Source organism: Castor canadensis, chromosome 14 (genome assembly GCF_047511655.1).
Source record: "Castor canadensis chromosome 14, mCasCan1.hap1v2, whole genome shotgun sequence".
NCBI classification, from domain to species: Eukaryota; Metazoa; Chordata; class Mammalia; order Rodentia; family Castoridae; genus Castor; species Castor canadensis.
This window is the reverse complement of record NC_133399.1, coordinates 86,046,293-86,070,878: the sequence shown is the minus strand read 5'-3', so window position 1 is coordinate 86,070,878 and position 24,586 is coordinate 86,046,293. Positions and strand designations below refer to the sequence as shown.

Here is a 24,586-nt window from a genome sequence, read left to right as displayed (position 1 = left end):
AGAAAACTCTCCAGGACTTTATGGGCAGAAACAGGAAATGGTGTCAGCCCCACTGCTGCTCAGACCATCTTCTGGGGCCTGATAGGAAATGAGCACACAGGGATGAACAAAAATTGAGACAGATTCATGTACTTTTGTCAGCCCAACGAAAAGGAGATCAATTTAAAGTCAAGTGGCTACTATGCTGTCTAATTAAAGACTTATGAAAGGGACCTAGAAGTTTATCTGCATGAATGATCTTAATCTGTTTCATTCTGTCATAAATATAATTTGAATTTCACTCTTTTATAATACATTTGGATCTATTAACAAATGTGCTTTCATAAATGGTCATTGTATAGAGAAACAGTTTAAGACTGCTTCCCAGGTCTTCATAGAAATATAAGACAATGAAGAGTTATTTTATTGGGGAAAAATAATTTTATCTAAATTCAAAAGTTTTATAAAAGTTGTTTCAAAATTCAAATTCAAAGAAAAAAAAGCACAGAATAGAACAGCAAGTAGGAAAAACATCTGTGAAGGTATGGGAACATATTTTTGAAGAACATTAAAGGAAAAAAGGAAGTTTATACATAAGTGAGTAAGTTGACCATAATCAAGAATTATCCAAGGGTTTTCTAAGGTCAAAATTTAATGCACTGATATAAAAGTAGAACCTAATTCTCTATGTCTAAAACACAGGGCTTTCTTGAAAATATCATTCTGATCTTAGTGACATTCACAAAAAAGCTGGCTTAAAATACAAAGATTGTGTGTTTTACCAAGATTACTGTTTATGTTTTTTGCCAAGTTTTTCAGCCTTTGACAACTTAGAAAATTGAGTCTGAACTGAATCAGAGTTCATTTAAATATCTATTTATGTCAGATGACCACTGCATAAATGTGACTGAACAAAGAACTACTATTTAAAGTGATTTTAGTGCATTTAATACCCTATATGTCAGTGACTTGAAATGTGAAGAACTATGTATCTGAACTTTATCTACATGTTATGCAAATATTGACAGAGTTCAAGGTATATAAATTTAATAAAAAGGGACCAGCAAGTGTTCCCTTTTATATAATATGTGTTGTATCAGGACCTTCAACATATAAAATGGTCAATAAAACTTTTGGTATTTGTTTTATTTGTATTCAGGATCATTCAGATTGCCAAAAAAACTGCCAGTTGAGCAGTCCTACTATTAAAACCTGTACATCTATTTGCCTTGACTAAATAAGCATTTTATTATTGCCTATATGAAATGTGCCTGTACATCAGAAAAGAAGCTACTTGTGGTCACTACCACCATCCCCTAAACTAGTAAGAGATCTAAAGCTTTGGATTTTGTCAGTATGTGTACCTATTATCCTACTGAGCCAAATTCTAAAATGCAAACAAAGGAGAACACTTTACCAAGCTGGTATTGTCCAAATTGAAGTTGCAGTTGTTCCTGGTGGTACACTTTTGCCTAACAAGTGTGAGGCCCTGAGTTCAATCCCCAGTACTGCAAAAAGGAAAGAGAGAGACAGAGAGAGAGAAGAAAGGGAAGAAAGGAAAGGAAAAAGAAAGAAAGTAAAAGAGGGAGAGAGAGAGAAAGAAAGAAGGAAGGAAGGAAGGAAAGAAAGAGAAAGAAAGAAAATAAGGAAAGCTTCACAACATGGACATAATTCTGTCGATCATAATTATTACCCTAAAATGTTGTATGCAATGGAAATAACTACTCTGTCAATTGCTAAATTGTGTTTCAAAATTCTAACCGAGGCTATTCTAAGTCATTTGTCATCCATAGTTTAGATACTTCTGGAAAGCATTTACAATCAAAACCAAGGAAAATGACTGTAGCAAGGAATTGATAAAATAATTTCTTTTCAATTATCTACTCCTGTTGGTTTTGTTTTGTATTTTCCCTAAAAAACTTTATAACTGTTGTCTAGTAGCATTCTATAGAAGTACAACTTCTAAAAAGCCACCTGCACAGTGTTTTGAGATGCTAGGACCTACAGAACAGACAATATTAAACTTAAGTATGGCCTTCAGGTAATCCTGCCTAAGGACCACGCCTTCTAAACCTCTCAGTTGCTTGAATTTGGCTAGAAGAGTCTTACTGTCACTGATTCTGAGTGACATGGGATTAAATCAGACCAACTGACACATCTCATCATGGCAATAAGGGAAGACCAATCCGGATAAATCTCATTAAGGGACAAACAAAGAAAAACAGTTCAGAGACAAACAGTTCAGACAGAACTGTTCTGAGACAAGGAGGGATGTCAGAATCAAAATGTAGTCAAGCCAGGCGTGGTAGAGCATGCTTGTGATCTCAGCACTTGGGAGGCGAAAACAGTTGGAGGATGAGCTAGAGTCACTTGTGCCATCCTTCCAAATGTAGCTAAAGCTGAGAGGTTATAGAGATTTTTATACATGGTTACTTGACACTAAAGCCTTTCCAGGCACCTCTGACAAAAGGCAAAATATCTTGGTCATATTTTGACTCCAGGGGAATGAACTCTTGTCCCTGAGAGAAAATGACCCTCTTAAAACTGGGGCCACTTCAAACAAAGAGACATCTCGTAATTTTTCAGAAAACAGCTGTGTTCTACAGCATCTGGATCCCTGGCTTTATGTTAATAAGTAAACCTCTCTACGAGGCACCATGAGAACCTGATTGTGTACTTCTGGGGTTAGCTGAAACACAAAAACAAAGAGATTTACTGGTTTATCCAACTTCAAGAATTCTAGATTTAGGCAAACCTTTCATTTCATTGGGAATTTTATTCAAAAATTGGAAGAAATTCCTTGGCCTGTGGCTTATTTTTCAAGACCAAGGATGTTTCTTGAATTCACATTCCAAAATTAAAACCTATTTCTCTTGAATTCTTACAGTAGAAACAGAAATGAACAGAATCATAAGACTGAAGAATCTTATTCCTGTGATTCTTTGGAGGATTTCAAGTTGCTTTTAAAACAACTTCCTCCCTTGAATTAATCTCTTAACACTGCCCAACCTCAGCAGTAAGCAGCCAGAAATGGAAGGCAGTAACTCAAAGTGAGGAAAATGCAATAGGAGTACGCTCATGGGTAGTTTTGACCCTACTAATTAAATCATTTCACTAGCCAGCCTGCTTTGCTCAATTGCTCCAATTTAATTGAACTTTTCCCCCTTTCTTTTCTTTTTTGCTATTCTCCTTTCCCCTCCCATTCTCTCATGCTGGGGAGTTCAAGACTAACATTCTATTTTTTTTTTTTGTGGTACTGGGGCTTGAACTCAGGGCCTACACCCTAAGCTCTCCACCAGCCCTATTTTTGTGATGGGTTTTTTTCAAGATAGGGTCTCATGAATTATTTGCTCAGGCTGTCTTTGAACCTCGATTCTCCTGATCTCTGCCTCCTGAGTAGCTACAATTACAGGCGTGAGCCATTGGTGCTCAGCAAGACTAACATTCTTACAGTCCCTTGCTTAACCATCATTCTCCTTACCTCTGGAAGAGGAAATCTATTTGTCAGCGAAACATACAGCTTCAGCAATTGGTGCCAACAGGAGATGGGAGATGGGCAGATATTGGCACCAATGGGAGATAAGTGGACATGGAAGTCTAGCAGTTTTGGGCTTTTCTTTGAAAAACCAACCTCCCACTTGGGACAGGAACTGCAGCTATTTTGAGATGTTAGGTCTACTTCATTTGTTTATTTTCTGGTAAACTAATAAACCTTTACTTCCTTTTCTCCAAAATCCTTTTCATATTACTTGTGAATTGACATTGAGTCCAGGGACCAAAATTTTGATATCACTAGCTTCATTAAATATTATGGAACAACCATTGTCTGTGCAGTCTTGTTACTGGCTGAAGCATCATTACACAGTACATGACTGTATTTTCTTTTCAACAACAACCTTATCCTCATTCTTGCTATCTGTAAATCACAGTTATGGATAAGATTAGAGTGTATTTCCACTAAAAATCTTAGATTTCAAGAAAATCCAGAGTTATGACAATATGGGGGATGTCACTAAATTCTACCTGTTGGTGTTCATGGACTTTAAATCAAGAGTTGTAGCTCATGTGCAAATACTATTTATAACCTAGAGATGAGGAATGAGATGGATATATTTTCTGCTTAAATAGCAAGATGGTTGTATAGTAACTGTATCTGTTATGTTGGAGGCTGTAAAAATTAAGCTGTTTTCTGAATTGACAGATAATGACAACAATTTAAGTCATTGCTTGAATTGGATTTTCTTTCAAATAATATTTAGTATGACTCATGTCAAAAATAATGTTTTCTTCTGCACTCATTTTACATAGAATCATGCCGTGTATACCCTGGCATATATAAAGCAGCTAACTCATAAGTTTTCATTTTATTGTAGGTAGTTATAATATATGTAATTTTTCCATTTTATAATAAATTATATTCATCTTATTAATCACCTCTAGGTTTTAAATAGTAACTGTATTTTTAATGTAGTTAAGTGTTACTTTAATTCTCCATCAAAGTCTCATATGTAAATATAAAACATAAAACTCATAGAACCCTATTCTAAGTGCTTTTCAAGAAACATTTCATTTATTACTAATTATATACTGGTTAGGGACAAAAATGTGTCCCCTGAAAATTAGTAATTGGAACTGTAATATCCACTGTAGCTGCATTTGAAGATACGGCCTATAAAAATGAAGGTGAAGTGCGGTCATAAGGATGCGTCTTAATATAATAGAATCAATGTCATTATAAAAGGAGGGAGAGACATGAAAGAGCCATCTCCATGCACAGAGAAAAGTCCATGTGAGGTCAAGTCAGAAGTGGTTGTCTACAAGCCAGGAAGAGGGCTTCACTAGAAACCAATTTTGAGGGCATTTTGATCTTGGACTCCTAGAACTAAGCAAAATATATTTCTTCATGCTTAAGGCACTCAGTCTGTGGTATTTTGTTATGGAAGCCCAAGCAGACTAATACAAGCCCAACCAGGTAATTGTGTTCATAGATCCATTTTACAAATAAGGAAAGAGGCCTAGAAAAGGGTAACTTTCCAAGGTCACAAAGCAGACAGAAGATTAATTTTCAGAAGACAGGATGGCTACATGATCAGTTAAAATAAGTTAGAAGGATTTGAAAGGAAGTGCCATAAGCAAGAATATTTAATACATCAGAGATAATAGTTTATAACAACATAGCAAGATTGCTTATACTGTAACAGCACTGCCAGATGAAAAATTCATGCAGAGAGAAGCAATCTTGTAGAAAATGTCAGAATGGCTCAGAAGAGGCAGAAATAGGCTTTTATCTGTTCTTTTGAGACTGAATAACCTTTAGAGCCAATTCGGGAAGGAATTTTCTAGGTTGACCTAAGAAAAGAAATAAGGGAGTAGTTTAAAGATAAAGATCAAGTGAAATGTAAAAGTCTGCTGTTCATAACACAAAATGGGAAAAAAGACTGCTTCCTACTGTATTAAAATAAAGTCCAAATTTTTTGACATGGCCTATATTATAGTATAATGCTATAATTTATTATCCAAAACAGGATATTTTTCAAAGTGAAAGAGGGTACTATTACAAGTTTTCAAGGAAAGTCTGGTTAAATTTAGATAATTATGAGCACACATAGATATACAGTTATCTTAACAATAAGTCTCTGCATCACCTGACCCATGTCTAATGTAACATCTTCTCCATTTATCAAATTTACTTCCTTTTAGGTCTTTGAATACACTGAACTCCAAGCTCATTCTTGTTCAGAGACTCAACATAGACTCAAGATAGGTTCAGTCTATATTGTTCAGTTCTTTACTTTTTGCTTGGTTAAATAATAATCGTTATAGGCCAGTTACTCAGCAACCTTTTCCTCCTTTTCCCTCCTAATTGCACTTGATTTTGTTATCCTTCCCTCATACAACCTCTGAGAATTCTGTAATCGCATCCTTAGCTCAGGGAAGAATACTAACTAAAATAAGCTTATCAGTTATGGCATTCTTCTGTGGAGGCAATGACTGAGGAGAGGATACTGGTTTGGAAATGCATAGGGCAAAACAACAACTCCCATTAGTGGTTTGAGCAAAACAGAAATTTATTTCTCCCTCATTTAACAGAAGGGGGAGGTGATGGTCAAGGGTTGCTCTGCCATTTTCAATATGTGATAGCAGATCTCGATTAGATCATCATACTCACAGTACAGCAGCAAAAAGGAAGGAAGGACATACTTCCTCCTTGTATTGATATATCCCAGAAATTAATACATTACTTCCACTTACATACCATTGCTAAAACTTTGTCAAGAGGCCACAGTTAGTTATTAGAAAAGCTGAAAAGTGTAGTTTTTATTCCACGTGGTTATATGCCCAAATAGACTGAAGGGAAGGACTTATTCCATGAGCTTATTTTTTTTTCTTTATGTACAAGAATGCAAGGAATCCTAGCTGCTATTATCTTTAAGTGAGAGAGAAGCTCCTAAATTTTTTTTTTTTTGCAGGTATAACCCTAAAAAGACATAGGCTTAAAAGGAAACTGATACTGTGGACAACAGAGCAAAAAAGAACTCATGATCCTGAATATGGTTGAGGCACTGAATCCAACAAGTAGGAAATCTGTTCTATCTTTATTTGTCCTACTATGTGAGAGAAGAGAGAAGCCGTCTCTCCCTCCCTCTCTCCCTCCACCCTTTCTCTTTTTCTCTCTCCTTCTCTCCTTCCCCCACCCATCTCTTTCTGTCTTTTGGTAGTGCTGGGGTTAGAACTCAGGTTCTTTTGCTTCACATTCTATCACATGAGCCAATCTCCAAGCTTTTTTTGCTTTAGGAGTTGCAGCAGAGACAAGAGGACAGATGTTAGTCACAGCTGCAGTTTCCTGGCTGTGCAGTTGCTTTCCCTTAGGCATCAAAGGAGTGGGGAGTGTATCAATGGGACCAGGTCATTCCAACAGTCTCTTCTGCCACATTACAATGCTGGAGCAACTACCAAACACTGGAGACCTTCCCTTTTTCTCTGCAGATGGCAATCCTACTCACGTCTAGCTTTTAGAGACATACTTTTTTTTCTAAGGGTATGTTCTGGATAACTCTTTAAAAAAATACCCTCACTGTCTCCAAACCTTTCTGTCATTTATTTTTACTTCAGGTGATAGAAAATAATTCAGATAATTAATGTTTATATCCATAGGTAATCTCCATCTCTAATGTCATTTACATGCTACTATGAAATGTACTTTGAAAGCCTTCTTCCTGCCTCATATACTCATTGTTTCTTCATATACGTAATTTTAATTATTATTTATGTCAATTCTCTCTTCTATTTAAGTGTGATTAATTACTACATAAGGTGATCAGAGAAAAAAAAGTATGGCCAGGAGATTATTGATAACGTACACATCTGTACTTTAAAAATACTTGTTTAGATAAAATTGTTTGACTTTTAGCAATAATGAAACTAAGTAGGTGTCATCGACAGTGTGTCTACACTGCTCCAAGTATTGTGGTAGGTAGTTTATACAGTACATGCAGGAAATGCACTTAATCAGTGTAAACAGATGTACTGTATGCTGCTGTCTACTATCAGTGGTTGGAATGGTTCAATAATAGGAAATTATTTGAATAAGAAATTTTTAAATGTTACAATTATAAATTTATTCTTTTTCTTTTTAATTTAATTTTAATTTTGAATTGGCATTTGCTAATAATATAAAGGGACTTCACTGTAATAATTCCATACATGCATACATTTGCAATTTGATAGCACTTATTGAATGACTATAGAATAACTAAAACTTTATACACACATAGATTAAAGCAGATTTTTAAAAATTGGTAAACTACCCTTTTTGTGTGCATAAGATTATTTTCAAAATTTGTAAATATCCTATTAAAAAGATTTTGAGATTTGAGTCATTGATCTCACATAATCATTGGTATTTTGTTTTTAAATGGAATTAAAAATAGGCATTTGATGTCAACCTTCCCACCCCATAATCTTCTCTTTCTAGTCTTGTTTCTCAGCCCTTTCAAGTGGACATGACTCAGAACTTCCCCTTTTCCCTCTAACCTGCAAGTTCAATTCTATAGCAATTCAGTCAATCTTGATTTCAGCCAGGATTATAGCCACAGTATCAATACCCTCATGGTCTGGAGTTCAGCATAGTCAGTCAAAGATTCCTAATTGGGAGGTAGGAGCCCAGCTAAAGCTACGGTAGCTTTGCTTCTCTGAGCTTCTCTACTGAGTAGCTAATTTATTTCCACCAAGTATAATTTTCCCATCCTGTCCTAATCATCTCCACCTTATACAGGACTGAGAGTCTTCCAAGGTTTTACTTACAAATTCAGTTAGGTCACAGTTTAGTACATTGGGTGTCTTGCCCTGACTACATACTTATACCTCATAGCTTACATGGGCACACTATATAATTATCATTCAGTTCTCTGATGTCAGAAAGTTGCCTCTATTTTAAGTTTCTTTTTTTTGCAGTACTGGGTCTGGAACTCAGGGCCTTCACCTTGAACCACTCCACCAACCCTATTTTTGTGAAGGGTTTTTCGAGATAGGGTCTCCTGTAACTATTTGTCGGGGCTGGCTTCGAATCGAAATTCTCCTGATCTCTGCCTCCTGAGTAGATAGGATTACAGATGTGAGCCACTGGCGCCTGGCTACTTTAAGCTTCTTAACACTAAATTTTTCTCCTACAATCAAAAAATTAACCCCAATTAGTGCATGTAACTTACAACTTCAAAAATATACCAAGAATTACTTCTGTATGAAGTAATATAAATAAATGGTCAAGGTATATTCTCAGATGACCTGCATCTCCATGTTTTATTCTAGCAACTTTCTTCCCAAGCCATTAAGTAATTTAAAATCTGTGGCACACCTAAGAAATAGCTGGGTGTGGTAGAGCCTGCCTGTAATCCTAGCATTTGGGAGGCTGAGGCAGGAGACTGTCTCAGCATTCTGAAAGCTCTAGGTCAGCATGAGCTATATATACACAGCAAGACTGTCTCAAAACAAAAATCTTTCCTCAAAAATATGGATTCTAAAAATATGGATAAAATATGGTAGGAAAATTTTAAGTTCACTCTAAGCTGTCAAACTAGAGGGAAGTCTAGGCATCATGTATGCCCCCTCTGTATCCACATTTATATCCAAAGGCTCAATGAAAATGAAAAAAATATAGTTTGTGGAGTGACTAAAGGGTAATTCTTTATTCTTTCTTGAGAAAATAAAAAAGAAATTCACTGCTTTCTCCAGGGATCACCATGTTAAATATTACTTGGAATCTCTTCTAGGAAATTGTCACAAAATTTACTGCTAATTTTAATAACCTAAGTAAAAAATGTAATATAAAAGTAGGCAACACAGATGCAGAAAAATATCCACGGGGTTCATGTATAACTTGGAACTTATGTGCCAACTGATGCCTGAGTCACAACTGTTACTGCATGGCTCTTGGGCACTGGCTCTCGCCTGCTTGCATGGTCAAATCTGTGCATATGGCAAGATAATTTTCTTGGCATCTATTAACAGATCTCATGCCAGGCTACAAGTTCTTTTCTTCCCCACATACTCCTAGAATATCATACCCTTATGAATGACTCCCACAATATCAGCCATAATGAAACCATCAAAGTAGAATTTGTGCTTAAAAATTTCAGTTTTAGTAATATATTCTCATCATTTGAATGAAAAATATATTAGTTAATTACTAAAGCTAATGAACACAAAGTAGAATAAAAAAAATCGATAATATTAATACAAAAACTAATTAAGTAGAAAAATAAAGAACAGTACAGTTAATTAGTAAATGCAAATGCTAGTTCTTAGAAACTTATTTTAACATTCTAACTAAAATAATACATGAAAAAGGTCTAAAGCACAAATATATATAATTAGAATTATAATTAATAGTCATCAAAATAGAAGAACATCTCATAGAAATTTCTACCAAAATTTTAAAGTTCATCCTAGCTACTCAGGAGGCAGAGATCAGGAAGATCGTGAATCAAAGCCAGTCCCAGCAAATAGTTTGTGAGACCCTATCTTGAAAATTCTCAACACAAAAAAGTGCTGATGGAGTGACGCAAGCAGTAAAGCACCTGCCTAGAAAGTGTGACCCACTGAGTTCCAACCCCAGTACTGCCAAAACAATTGTTTTAAAAGATCAGATAATTCAAATGCTACATTTAGTGCATAGAAAAATAAGGAAAATTTAAAAATTCTTTTTCTAATTTGAGTACACTATAATCAAAAGGGAAAAACATATTAATTTCACAATGGATATTGATATCAGAAACTATAAAAAATAGAAAAGAAAGCCCTTAAGCATATTAAGACCTAATTTATCCTGAGTGTTATTATTGGTGGAATGCTCAATGGCTCAATATATGAAATGTTTTTATAACACATCATATTAGTAGAGGAGGAAAAAATATACGATTGCCTCTAAAATGCATTTCGATGCCTCTAATGCAGGAAATGCATTAGAGAAATTGTGAAAATAACAATTATTATTGTTATTTAATAACTTGTTCATGTTTTTAGCCCCCCCCAGTGAAATAGGAATTAATGGAGAGTTCCTTAATATCAATATACTATATATCATAATATGCTATATGTGTATACACACATTAAAAAACCATCTCAAAACTGGCATTTAAATACTAGAAAATGAATTGAGCTCCTCTATTCAAACCAGGAACAAGACAGAAACACCAGCTGTCTCCATTATTATGAAGCAGTATGTTGTAAACATTAACCACTGAAATGGATAAAACAATTAGAAATATAATAATATGAAAGAGAAGAGCAACATGATATCTAATACAGATGGTGTGATTAAATATCTATAAAATCCAAAGAAATAATTAGAAACACAAAAGAAAAAAAGAATTCCTTATTCCACCCCTATCTGGCTTCTTTTGTGGACTTGCATGTATTTCTAGTACTTCCAGTTAGTCAAGTAAAAACTATGATGTCATAACAATAATATCAATATCACTTGTGTCTTCATAACCTACTTTAGTATTTTACAGGCTGTACTTTTATCTAAGCAGTTGCTAAGTCTTTCAGATTTTATCCCTGAAATGTCCCTCCCACCATTCTTCCTTTGCTCTGCCCCTCTACCGTCATCCTGTTGTTCTCTCTGCTCAGAAGAACTGCCTGTGCAGTGATGCCACTCTTGTTTAATATGTAATTTCCTTGATATAAAACCCTAACTTCATTACTGCATTTTCTACAATAGGCCTTTAGTTTACTTTTCCAGGTTTACTTCTGCCTAATCCTGTCTCTACATATTGTTTAGCTGGACCAGACAACTAGGTATTTCTGGGATAAATCTGTACCTGCAGCTCAGCAGGTTTGGGACTATTCATCCTGGACATTGCCATTTATAAAAACAAGCATTCTTTCTCTCCATTACCCCATAATAAGAATAATAATGTGTATTAATGTTTAGACACTGTGTTAAATATTCTGCATATACTACTTTGTCTCACATCACCAGATGTGGTTTCTTCCTTCTTTGAAGTTTGTAACACTCTGTAACTACCCTCTGCATTTTTGCCTGTTCTACATTTCAGATTTGTTTTTACTAGCTTTTCTTGATTGTAAGTTTCATGAAAAGAAAGTGATTGATACATATCTCTGTATCAACCTCAGCACTGTAGGCATTCAGCAGACACTTGCTTTATTGAGTATTAGCTGCCTGGAAGATAAAAATTTAGTTTTAAACTCACCTAAGGCCCTCCTCCTCATCTATACTTTGTATACTTAATCTACTTTTCCTTTTGTGGCGCTATTCCATTTGAGCAGGGTCTTTGCCTTATTAATGCGATATTCTCAAGGTCTATTACTATTCCTGGCATGAGCTAGGCAATCAGTAGTAATTCTACCAGTTATGGCTGTATGAAAATTCACTGAGTGATGCAAAGAAGCAAAGGTTCAACAATAGCACAGGCCAGCATCGGGGCAGATTGTGAGTTTCTGGTTTACGCCTTTCCTATTCTATAATAGGTGTTCTTTACCTATTTTGGCTTATGGACACAAAATTTAAAAATTTCAGCAGATTACCAGACCTCTGAATTCCACTTTTTATACAGAAATCCCTAGCTGTGAAAGGAACAAAGGTGTTGGCAGACAGTATAATCAAAGTCAGGAACTGGCACAATCTGAACCCGAACGCTCTTAAGGGTACTAGGAATGTGATAAGCTAATTCCATTACTTATTAATTGCTTGTTAACGTTGCACATTTTGTGCTGTACAGCAATTCCACACACTAGGGTGGTGACCCTTTCAGTTATCCAAAGTGTTCACGTTAAAATGCAAATATTTACAATTCGTGGCATCAATCCTTATCTTCTAAAACAGCCTTAGCTCTGTCTAGAAAGCAAAGCATTAAACGAGAATCAGAATGGTGGTGCGCCTGACTGCTTTATAGGAACCTTGACGTCCTTACTTCCTTCCTGTCCCCAGGTTCCCTAAATTGACGTCCTAAATGTGACCTAAATTTGATAAAGGGGCTAGAGGCTCAGGGATTTCGTAAAGCGCTGCCTCCCAACATCACACATCAGAACAGATTCCAAACCGCCTCTCCTAGCTGCTGTTTTTAACTGAAAGTGAATGGCACAGAGCAATCATAAGCAGCGGCCCCAAACCACCTCGCCGAAGAACCGACAAAAGAGGACCGGCAAGCGGGGATGCCGGGTCTGAACCCTACCAGGGTGGGGCGTGGCAGGGAGCGAGCACTGGAGGAGGCGGGTCTCCGGTGGAGACACCCCGCCCCTCCACGCTCGTCGCTGATTGGCGGAGGACAAAGGGGCGGGCTCAAGGCTCCTTTTGGCGCGCTCCCTCCGGCGCGGTGGGTGTGTCCCGCTGGGTGGGTGCGTGCGCGCTCGCGTCGGAGGACCGGAAAGGAGGCGGACCCGCGGCGGCGCGCGCTCCCGGAACGTGCGCACCGCAGACGGCGCGGATCTCAAGGAAGCGGTCCGCCGCCGGAACGGGAGCCCGAGTGCCTGTGTGGAGACAGGGCTCGTGAGAGACTGTCGCGATGAATACGGTGTTGTCACGGGCGAACTCCTTGTTCGCCTTCTCGCTGAGCGTGATGGCGGCGCTCACCTTCGGCTGCTTCATCACCACCGCCTTCAAAGACCGGAGCGTCCCGGTGCGGCTGCACGTCTCGCGGATCATGCTGTAAGTGCGGCCGAGGCCCGGCCAATGGGACCGGGCACCTGGACAAACCCGGGGTGGGGGACCGAAGTGGGGCGGAGGTGGTCGGCAGGGCGTTCGCGCTGTCCCCCCGGGGAGTCCCCGTCCGGAGCGGCCGTCATCCTAGGGCCGACGACCGGGGTGAGCGTCGCGGGCTTTCCCGACGTCCCCCCATCGAGAATTCCCGGGCTTGCTCTTAAATTTTAATTCTGAGTGCTGCCCAGGTCGGTGTCTCCGCTTCCTTCCTGTTCCTCACTTCCCGCACCCACCCTGGCCAATGAGCGAGCAACACAACAGCGAACCGCGCCGCCGCCCGCCCGCCCGGCGCGCCCGGGGCCGCGGGTCCCGGGGCCCGACGCCCGCCCGACGCCGAGCCGCCTTCGCGGGGCCCCCGGGCGCCGGCGGCAGCACCGCCGAGCTGGGCGGCGGCAAGTTCGTGGCGTTGTGTGTCGCTTGTAACCCGAGTTTGTCCTGTTTGACATTCCCGGTACCGTGCTCCAGCCTTGAGGACGCAGCGGCCGTGAAGCAAGGTGGACATGGTCAGGACGACCCTGGACGGTGCCCTGCACCTCGGCCTTCGGATACAACGCTTCCTGCCTTGTTTCTGTTTTTTCTTTATAGTCAAGCGGCTGAGTAGATGTGCCGCAAATAGCCTTGCAACATGACACTGTCACTTCACCGTTGTCTTCTTTTTCCCGTGATAGTTTTCTCTTATTCTGTATCACTTTTGGCTTTGATACCTTTTTTTTATTGTCATGCTCATTTATTCCGTCTTTCAACGAGATGATGTGTCTCTTCTACCTTAGTTTACTTAATCTCTTTGTCAGAATCACTAACACGCCAGTCATTTAATAGCTATCCCCCAACCCCCCCCCCCTTTTTTTTTTTTTTTTTTTTTTTGGTCCAATACTGATTTTTGTTAGATACAGTTCGTAATTCGAGTAGACCTGGGATGGAAATCAGCACTGCCACCATGAGCTCTGCTTGGACCTGGAAGAGCTGGGGGCATATTAAGCACTGAACAAATGTTGCTGTTATCTTGAGCAAATTTTACTCTTCTGGGCCTTAATTGCCTTTTGTTAAAATGAAAATAGTAACTAAATGATAGGATTGATTTGAGGAAAATTTGAGAAATGTGAAAAATGCATAGATCTAACACATAGTAAGCACTCGATAAGGAGCAACTGTTACCCTCTTAGTTTTCCAAGCAGTCCTGTACCCATATGGAGTCTACTTTACATCAAGTATTTACTGTTTTTTCTGGTGTGTGTTTTTATTGTCACCTGCTTTTTGTTAGAGATTCTCTTAAGGTATATGTTAATAACGAAGACTTTTTATATTGAATTAGAACGTTTACCCTGTTTTCACATGTAAGGCTTCTCTTACTTTTATGTATCTCTTTGTAAAATTGCTATTTTACCTCTGCACACAAGTAGATTCTGTCATTCACTTTAAGTCATGTGAATTTTTTTGTGGTATTATGTGTGAAGAATGGTAAAACTTTTGTCTTTACTTCTAGAAAAAATGTAGAAGACTTCACTGGACCTAGAGAAAGAAGTGATCTGGGATTCATTACATTTGATATAACTGCTGATATCCTTCAATAAAATATTACATTGCTTTTTCTATAGTTTTGTAATGAAATGCATGTTTAGACAGTAAATATGACTATGACTAGCCCACTGAATCAACCAAACATGGCAAGTTCTGTATCTATATTTTAATCAGCAAAATATTATTAGTACTTATTCTTTCACACTTTGAGGAAACTACATTCATGTGTTAGTTTGAACATACTTTAAATTCTTCATGGAAACATTAAATTGATGTAAATCTACATAAATCAATCTGGAGAATAAAAAATAGATCAATAGGATTAAATAAGGAAAAATATTTCATGTACGGTCCAAAGAATCCACCTCTTATGATAGCAGAGAGAAACATATGTTTTAAAAAGTGAATTGCATTTGTAATGGTTGGAAAGGCCATTATTAAAATGATTATTGTTAAACTATGTTAGTATTTTGACATTATAGTTCATAAGAGTCAGGGACTATTCACAGTGAAAAGAGTGACACTTAAGGGGATATATAAATTATTTTTATCTTGAGCTTCCATCTTTGAACAATTCTGACCAGTTTGGCCAGTTTAATCGGTCATGGGTTGGTGCCTTGACACTTGGCAGTAATGTTCTTTGTCTTTCCTTGTTTATTTTTTCAGATAGGGTCTTGTGTTTGTACCTGGGTTGGCTTCACACTGTGATCCTCCTTACCTCTGCCTTCCACATAGCTGGGGTTACAGGTTTGAACCACTGTACGTAATGTGTTGATAGGGTCTCTCTTAACTCTTTTGCCAAAACTGGCTTTGAACCATATCCTAGTGCCACCATGCCTCTCTCCACCTGCCTTTCTAAGTTCTGTGATTAAAAATGGTGTGGAGAGTGAATGGTGTGAACCTGTATAAAGCAACCATCTGAATAGTTGAAGCAGATTATATGCCTAAGGAGTTTACCTGCTGTTCCTCTGTTACCATGGGATTCTTTTTAATTTTTCAGGAATAAATTACTGGATTTAGAAGAGTAGGAATTACTTCTAAAGGTGCCTTTTCCGGAAATAGATGTCATCAGGAACGTCTTAGGCTAAACCTCGTGCATGTGCTTTTAAGTATCATGTCATTTGAAATAGTAGTAGGTGTAGCGTGAGAATTTTGTGTGTCTACAGAATTACATTGAAATATCTTGATATCTTAACCTCCATAGTTATAGGTGTCAGTCTCATTATTTACAGTTTGTTCAGCTTCTCTTAGGGAGCTGATGATACTTGAAATTGTTCCTGTTCTTGTAAAGAACTGTTGCAGATTTCTCAGTTCTAAACAAGTGATTCTTAGTGATTGCGTGTAATTAAAGTGAGATATAACAAACATGTTGCTATCTATGTGTAAATGCACATGATAAAATGACAAAAATGTAAATGAAATATTTAATAAAATCCACATATCCACACAGGTTATTTCTTGGCAGTGGCACCCGTCTTGTACCGAATTGTAATGAGTCTGCCCTCACCCAAGCTGCATGGAGCCAAAAAGTGTTCAGTGCCTCTTATCAAAATACTCCATATATTGAGACACTTTGATCTGTACTGGCATATAACTGAAAGCAACTTGTATAGTTTATTGTGCCTGACTGATTACTTGAGACTAGTTCACGACTGCATGTTGTTCACTTTAAGCAGTAGTGATGATGGGCTCTACTTGAGAGCTCCAGTGGAATCCTATGTGTTTGAAATATTAACTCCTTATTATTTTGGATTTAGCAGGTTGGTATTATAGAAAATTAAATTGTGAATTTATTATTTATTATTTATTATTAATCAAAGCGTCTCACCTAATACTGCTTGCAGGAGCAGGGGAGGATACTAACCTTGTTTAGTTTGGCTTTGAAATGGATACGACTTTGCAGGATATATTATCTTAAGTAGTTTTATTAAATTTGTGGCTCACTGTGTTCCTGGACACTGAATTTTAATATTAGTATTGCTGTGGACAGTTATTCTAAGAATAGCTGAGATCTGTTTAAAAGTTATGTGCTGCTTTGTAATTTATGGATTCCTTAATTTGTTACATCTAGAGAATATATTTGATTGGAATGTTAAACAGTTGTTTCTTTATTTATCAGCAGAATATTCAACAAAAAATAATGTAAGTATATATATTTAAGCATATTATAATAGTTAATTAAATTCTTACTCCTTATGGAAAAAAAATGAAAACTTTTTATATTCGAACTATCTGACCTAAAAAAAAAAGGCATATGGAGAGGTGACTCTATTAAGAAAACTTTTCTCCTTTGTTAGTCTGTCTCTTGTTTTTTTCTGTATCCTGTAGCTCAACCATTGTGGTGTCCAGAAAGATGTGCGTGCATAGTAATAGATCCATATATAAGGAAAAGAATTTAGAGCTTCTATTGATACGTTTCTCAATTTAAAAGGGAAAGAGTTTAAGCTTTACTAATACTTGCTGTGTGAACTGGCATCAACACTTATGCTCAGCCTTTATGTTAAATGATGAAATGCCATCTATAACATGAAGATATTCTGGAAGAAGAGGAGGAATTCTGTAGGTCAGGGTTGACTATGCTATGTAACATTTAGTCATCCTTTCACTTTAAATGTTTTGAAAAGTATTGAAGTACATAAATGTATTATACCATGTACTTTTAAATAATTGCTCAAAAATGGGGGAAAAATTAGCTTTTAAAGATAGCTGCAAGAAAACTTAGAGTGAAGATAATGTTAATATTCCAAGCACATGGAAATAGGAAAATGGCAGAGAAGACACTTTGTTCTTTCTTGCCACTAAGTCATGTTAAAGGATTAAAAAACAAAAAGATAATCTCATAATCTAATAAGAAATTGATTGAGAAAATTCATTATCAGTTAAAAAGACTATTTGAAATGAAAATTTAAATTATTGTCAGTGATGGTATTAACTAGTAAATAAAATAAATAAAGATACACATTTTGGGAATTTGTGCTCAAAACAATGTGTCAAAAACTCTTGAGACCACATCTCATGGTAGAATGAGAAATGTTGTTAGTTATGTTTGAAATAAGGAGGTAGTATTACAATTCAGCTTTATATTATTTAAGTTAAACTATTTTCTTTCCACAGTTACAATTAGAAAGCTATTTGACAACATAATTGAGTCAATAAAATTTGAGATCTGTGATTAAAACTATCATTATGAAGATAGGTAATCAAAAGCTGTAAAGATATTTAAAATTTTTTGATTCACCTGAGATTATTTTAAAATAAGGTATTAAGCTGTTACAGTAAAATGTTAAAATGATTTAGTTTGTGACTGAGTCTAGTCTGACTTACAGCTTTTGCTGTAGTTAACGGTAGGTCTTGGGCTATTGATAGAGAATACTGTTAACTCTTCTTAGGTTCTAACTTACTGTTGATAATAGAGGCACAAAGTTCAGCCTTAAAATATGAAAGTGAAATATATGAAATTAAAATGTCACATGCTTTAAGCTAAGTGATTCTGTTTTTCATCCGTGTAGCCTGGAGCTAATTTGTAGCTAAAGGTGGGGTCTACATTTTTTTTTAGCTGCATTTTTTTTTCCTAGAGTACCACATTAATCTATTTTGTCTGTTAGTTGGAATTGCTACCACTTCATTTAATTATAAATTTATTTTGAACATATATTTGATACCTGGTGTTTTGTTAGATATGTCAATTAAATAAATAAATTATACATTTATTGTCGACATACATTTTGTGCCAATTATTTTGTTAGGCACTGGGAGTTGGGATGAATACATTTAGATCTCTATCCTTCAGCATCAACAAAACATTAAACAAACAAAAAAAGGCTGTTCTTGAAGATAAGACTAACAACAATATATAAATATACTGGTCTGTAGGTTTCAAAAACTTATTTAGATGTTTCACCTGTATGACAAGGATAAGTTACATTATTATTATGGTTTAGTCCAGTATAACTAGCAAAATAATACTAATTTGGAATTTGACAGATTTTATACATTTAAAACATCATTTAATATCAGCATATCTTTGATTTTGCGTTCTTCAGTCTTAATGTTTTATTTAAAGTTAGAAAGAGACTTTAAAGGATAAGCTTAAACTCTTTAGAAATAACTGTTCCACATTTCTCATTACTTAATATGTCATTGCACACTAAGCAATCCCCTCACAAGCTCATTTAACAGCAAATTCCTTGAGATTTAGTACTAGTCATAAGTGTGTTTTCATTTCATGCCCCTAATTTTTAAAATAGAACTTGTTTGTAATGTGTTGAAAAACTAGTGCTTTTAAAGAACTACCTGACAAAACATGATGAACTTACTTTTTTTTAATGTAAAGGGAATGAACTCAGGCCTTTGTTGCTTTAGTTATTCCTTGATAATTTTGAACTTAAAAGCTTGATAAACTTTCATAACATAATCTGCCAGCCATAAGCCTACATTAACTATGTGGAACAGGGTTAATTCACTCTGTTTTCCCAGCACCACCCAGGGTCCACTCAGAGAGAGAATGTCAGAAATTTTACAGGAAAAAGAGATTTGGAAAAGTACTTCCCTTTTAGGGATTCTAATCCTCTGTTCCTCCAAGAGCCTTGATTTTTGAAGACAATATAGATCTAAAAATTCATGGTGAACTATGAAAGCCTTACATAATCAAGCTAAGCAGAAGGAATCATTTCCTTTAGGAAAGTATTTTTCTGCAAAAAAAGTTTCTCCCCCCCCCCATTACATATATATTTGCTATCATTTTGTGTGTTTTTTTTAACAAGTTGATCAGAGTTGGATCCATTCATACATATTCATATTCATTAGTATTTTCTTACTAATACTTTTAATTTGAAGTAGTAAGATGCTATTTCTAAGTTATGTATTTTTCATTTTAATGTAGGCTCTAAACCAAGTTGTCCTTTGGGACAAGATTGTTCTGAGAGGTGATAATCCGAAGTTGCTGTTGAAAGATATGAAAACGAAGTACTTTTTCTTTGACGATGGAAACGGTCTCAAGTGAGCAATTCTTTGTCATCTTTTATGTTTAATAAGATGTGAAAAGGAGAGAAAGATATGTTTTTATTTTAAAGAAAGATATTACAGGGGAATGGGATAGCTTAGTGATACTGTTTGCTTAGTATGTATAAGGCCCTGGATTAAATCCCAAGTACCACCAAAAAGGAAAATTGGGAGAGAAGTATTCATGTAGATCTGAACTGGAAGATTGGGAAGAAATATAAATGGGGCTCTAAGATAAGCATTTGCAGTGTGCAAAATGTAGTAGTCAAACAGATCTACAGCTTCTGTTATTTAAGTGTACAAGGAGCATGGGCTTGCTTATACATAGTGTGAGTGTCCTGTAAAGGTCTGCTTTCTGAACATCAGTCAGGAATCTTCATGAGAGGGCAGTGCACTCTCATGATCCTGGGGTTTCTAGTACCGGTTTTCTTATCTTTTCTAAACACTTAAACTCGTGTTTATTCTTATACAAACTGAGGGATTCAGAATTACCTCTTAGGTCATTTTTGCTTTTTATATTTTATTAAAAAGGATCTTAGAAGTGTTATTTTGACCTAATTTCACCTCTGTATTTGCAAATGAAAATTTCAGAACATGATAGGTTTTGATTTGTTCTGGTTTCACATGTAAATATTGACAGAATTAGGCTTCAAATCATTGTCTTCTGATTCCTAGCACAAGTTTCATTTTATATTCATTCTGTTTTACTTATATAAACTTTTTGATTGATAATTTTTAACTGCAGCTGTGAATTTAGGTTAAGAGGTACCTGTAAATGTAATGCTGGTATCTTCCAGAATTTTCTTTGGATTTCAGATGATACTAGAAAAGTTATATTTTCAGATTAGAATTCCTCTTAGGAATGGCTAGTTAAAGTATTTGACACCTTACTTGATTTAATGTATCTTTATTAAACCACAGTTTTTCCTATTGACTTCTGTTCATTATATCTTTTTATAGGGGAAACAGGAATGTCACTCTGACCCTGTCTTGGAACGTTGTACCAAATGCTGGAATTCTACCTCTTGTGACAGGATCAGGACATATATCTGTCCCATTTCCAGATACATATGAAATAACGAAGAGTTATTAAATTATTCTGAATTTGAAACAACATATTTTTATACTTAATGAATTATATCTCATTTATCTCTTCCCTTTCATCTTCATTTGTTTTTGGTTGTTACTTTGTGGGAGAGTGTATAAGAAGGAACTAGCATCAAAGGGCATATTTGAAGGGAAAGGTGAAGAATAACTTAAAACTTAGTTTTACAAACAAAACAAAATGAAATAAAACAAAAAGTCACCAGGGTGGAGTGTTACAGAAATAAGGCAACCACATAATAAAGATTTGTAAAAAAATCTATTTGAAATATTTCTTGTATTTTCATTCTTTACAGAATATTAAATGAGCATGAAGGGTTGTGAAACTTTCAGGTGCCTATAAGAGTCATAAGAACTCAGAATTTTATGCTTTGCAGTCATACAAGTTCACATTGGATGTGACTTAGATATAGACTTTCTCTTTTATCTCTTTTACGCTATGTTAGATTACTGGAAAATTAATATGATTATTTGTTAGAAGCCTTGTTTACAAAAAGAATCCAAAACTGATAGGATTTTATTTGATTTGTCAGGAATGCCCATAATGTTTGTTTTTCTTTGGTGAATAGCAGCTTTTTCCACTTAAAGACTAATTACCTCTTTATGTGCTGTAAATGATTCAAATCATTATAAGTCTCAAGTCAACCAAATGTGTCTTTCAGTGCTTTCTCTAAAAACGTTCCTTTGTATCCCTTTGTATAATTTTTTAGCATTGCCATTGAAAGTCGAAGATGTTTGCATGTTTTACCTTCTGAGTTAAGTTTGTTCTAGTGAGCATGCCCAGGCAATTATTCACAATTTCTGTAGGTCCACATTTTTGGAGTAGTTACAATATTTGTGATGTGCTTTTCCATTTACAAAGCACTTTCATGTATCTTGTTGTATGTTATCCTAATAGTCTGATGAGGTAAGTAGTGCAAATGGTAGCTATTTGCAGATGAAGAAACCGAAACCCAGAAGTTTATTGAATTACTCCAAAGCTAGCAAGGAATGAAGTTAAAACTTGAACTCTCACATCTTCTGATTCTCTTAAGCTTTTTCTTTCTCTTACACCTCAGTTTACAGATTAATCAAATTTCACTTACAGTTTTCATTGTAATTTTTGTTACCTTGAACACCTTATGACTCCCAGGTTTCCTGATCCGTATAGAAGTGACTAATTTTCAAGGTGCCAACTTATGTAATGATAAATTCATTTTACTTTTCTTGAAAATATGAGAAAATCTAAATGCATGTAAAAATATTTGAGAAATTAAATTCATATATATATATTTAACATATATAACATATTTAACATGATTCTCTGTAGTGATCAAATAAACATCCTCAAAGGTAAAAACTGCAAATGACCCTTTAAAGCAGGACCAAAAACTATAGTTACACTATCCACAGTAACCAAAAAAGGGCTAATATCTTCTAAGAAGTCTACATTAACTTACATTTATTGTATTTACCTCATATGAAATACATCACTGTTTAGTTACATTTATCTTAGTATTGTATGTGGTGGTGCAGTTCTAATAAAAGCATATTCATATGACATCAAACCAGCAGAAAGGTTAAAGGTATAGTCTCATGAATGCTTGACTGGGTTTGGCACTCAGCTTTTTCATTAAACTCTTCAGGGTCTCGGTTTCTATATCTGTAAAAGTACACAGTCTGACTAGTTAAGTGGTGATCTTTTTGCACCACGTAAGTAAGTTGTGTTTGCTTGGCCAAGAGATTGAACAGAAGAATATCTTAGTAATGTGAAGATAAAATGATTCAAAGACTTGCCACATAATTCATAGAGATACGAGTACCTTTCTGTTACATTTTCTAGAAAATTTAACTACATTTTCTTTGAACAAATGCTAGGTATGTAAACTTAAAATATGCAGGTGTTAAAACTTGGAAAAATAGGGTAGGTTCTGATTAAGGAAAGTGGGCCCAACAAGCCTGTAGTTGTAAAGCCAGACCTGGGTTCTGTTTTAATAGTTCATTATACCTTTACAATGAGTGGATATTAGTCTTGTAGGGATTAATCCTAAATTTAACTGGAGTAGCTGAAAAATGCACTTGGTTTTATGAGGAAGAGAAATAGGAAGGCCCAAATAGTACAATGTGGATATTTACCTAAAGAAAACCACTCAGGATAAGAATACTCCAACATGGGAAAAATGAACCTGCGTCTCAGGAACTCATTTTTGGGTGTGCACAGCTTTATAAGTTTACTATGAATGTTCATTTAAAAAAATCAGCCATCTAAGTTTGATAACTTTATCTTTAGTCCCAGTGTTTTAAAGACTCATTGTCTCCATACAGTTGCAGGACTTCAGATTTACAACTTAAGAGTTAGTACAAATCTGAGCCCAGAGGTAATTCTGAGAAAAAGAATTATTGACACTTAAAATAATTGCAGTTAGGAATGAATTAATTTTAAGATGTAGCACTGTCATACTCTTTTTCTATCATAACTTTACCTAGGAAAAAAGCTAAATTTTTATTCCTGTAATTGATTACATTTTGCTTCCTTAAGCTGAAAGGGAAAAGAAAAAAAAAAAACAAAACCCTTAGGAATTCCTAAGAGTATAGTAGGAAAATGTATTATTTTGCATTTGTTTTCTGGGAATTATTTTGCAGTTCTTTGGTCAATCTGGCCAGCCAATTAATAGTGCTAAGAAATGGACTTTTAAGATTCTAAAACTTTGGATTTGGGGTATCAATTAATTGAGGTATTGTTTTATAAAACTTTGACATGTAATGGATGTATGGCGGGGACACATAAGCTGTGAACTTTGATTATAAGCAAACATGCATCCATTTCAAAGCCTTTCCTTGATAGTGGCAGAGAACCTGTGTACTTTACATGAAACTGCCAGTGATTTTGAGATGTTTCAAAAAGTTGTTGCATGTTTTTGATGCAATTTGGGAAATTGTTTACTTCAAAAATACAGATTCACAAGAAAAAAAAAATCATGAAAACTCCTAATACATATGTCTGAAAATTTTCTTAATTGCAATAAGTATTCAGCATTTTTCTAATAAAAAATTTTGTTCATGAGTAAAAGTGTGTATTTTTAAAACTTTCAGATTTATGCTTTGCTTTTGTGAAGCTGCTGAACTAAAAGGAAGAAATAGTCCAGTAAACAAGGTTTTTTTGTTTTGTTTCTTGGTAGGGGGTGAAGAGAAGAGAGGAGGTTAATGATACCCAAAATACATGCTCCCATACAAGACTGTAAGCCCTTTGAGGGCAGGCCGTCAGTTTATCTTTTTATGTTCCCCAGCACCTAACAGTGCCATGCACATGATAGGCATCCAATAAATATTGATGGTGACGTCATTGTGTTTCTAATGTGACCCAAACACACAGAGTGTTTGTAATTAACACACTCCTCCTGCCTTTTTATTCATTCGTGAACCTCTTATGACATTAGATGTGATCTTCCTTTCTTTTCAAGCTTGGTAGGACTGTCCAGTAAAGGTAAAGGTGCTTTTGCTCCACATGCTTTGACCTGTGTTGTCCCAGGTTTTCATAGTAAGGGGGTTAAATGATGATGGCCAGTGATTAAAATAACACTAGAAAACACTAACAGGTCTGACTTTTAAAACAATCTCAAGATACATGTTCAATTAATAGCTCTGAAGAAGTAAGTTAAAATAATACACCTTACTATTTGAAAGCCCAGTGCATTTGCTGAGCCTCTCTTTAGGCATACCAGCTCTTTGGCTTGATGCTGCCATACGTTTGGGTCAGCTGACGGAACATTTCACCTACTGACTTGT

The 24,586-nt window shown here is 35.9% G+C and overlaps 1 protein-coding gene across 1 annotated transcript; it reads left to right on the top strand.

The window, feature by feature from the left end:
- Positions 1–12,861: 12,861 nt before the first annotated feature.
- Positions 12,862–23,870, top strand: Spcs3 (signal peptidase complex subunit 3). The gene is made up of 5 exons (XM_074054933.1): positions 12,862–13,147; positions 14,682–14,757; positions 16,784–16,858; positions 19,599–19,714; positions 20,678–23,870. The coding sequence occupies exons 1-5, from the start codon at positions 13,005–13,007 to the stop codon at positions 20,808–20,810; spliced, it is 543 nt and encodes a 180-aa protein (XP_073911034.1). The 5' UTR covers positions 12,862–13,004; the 3' UTR covers positions 20,811–23,870.
- The last annotated feature ends 716 nt before the right edge of the window (positions 23,871–24,586 follow it).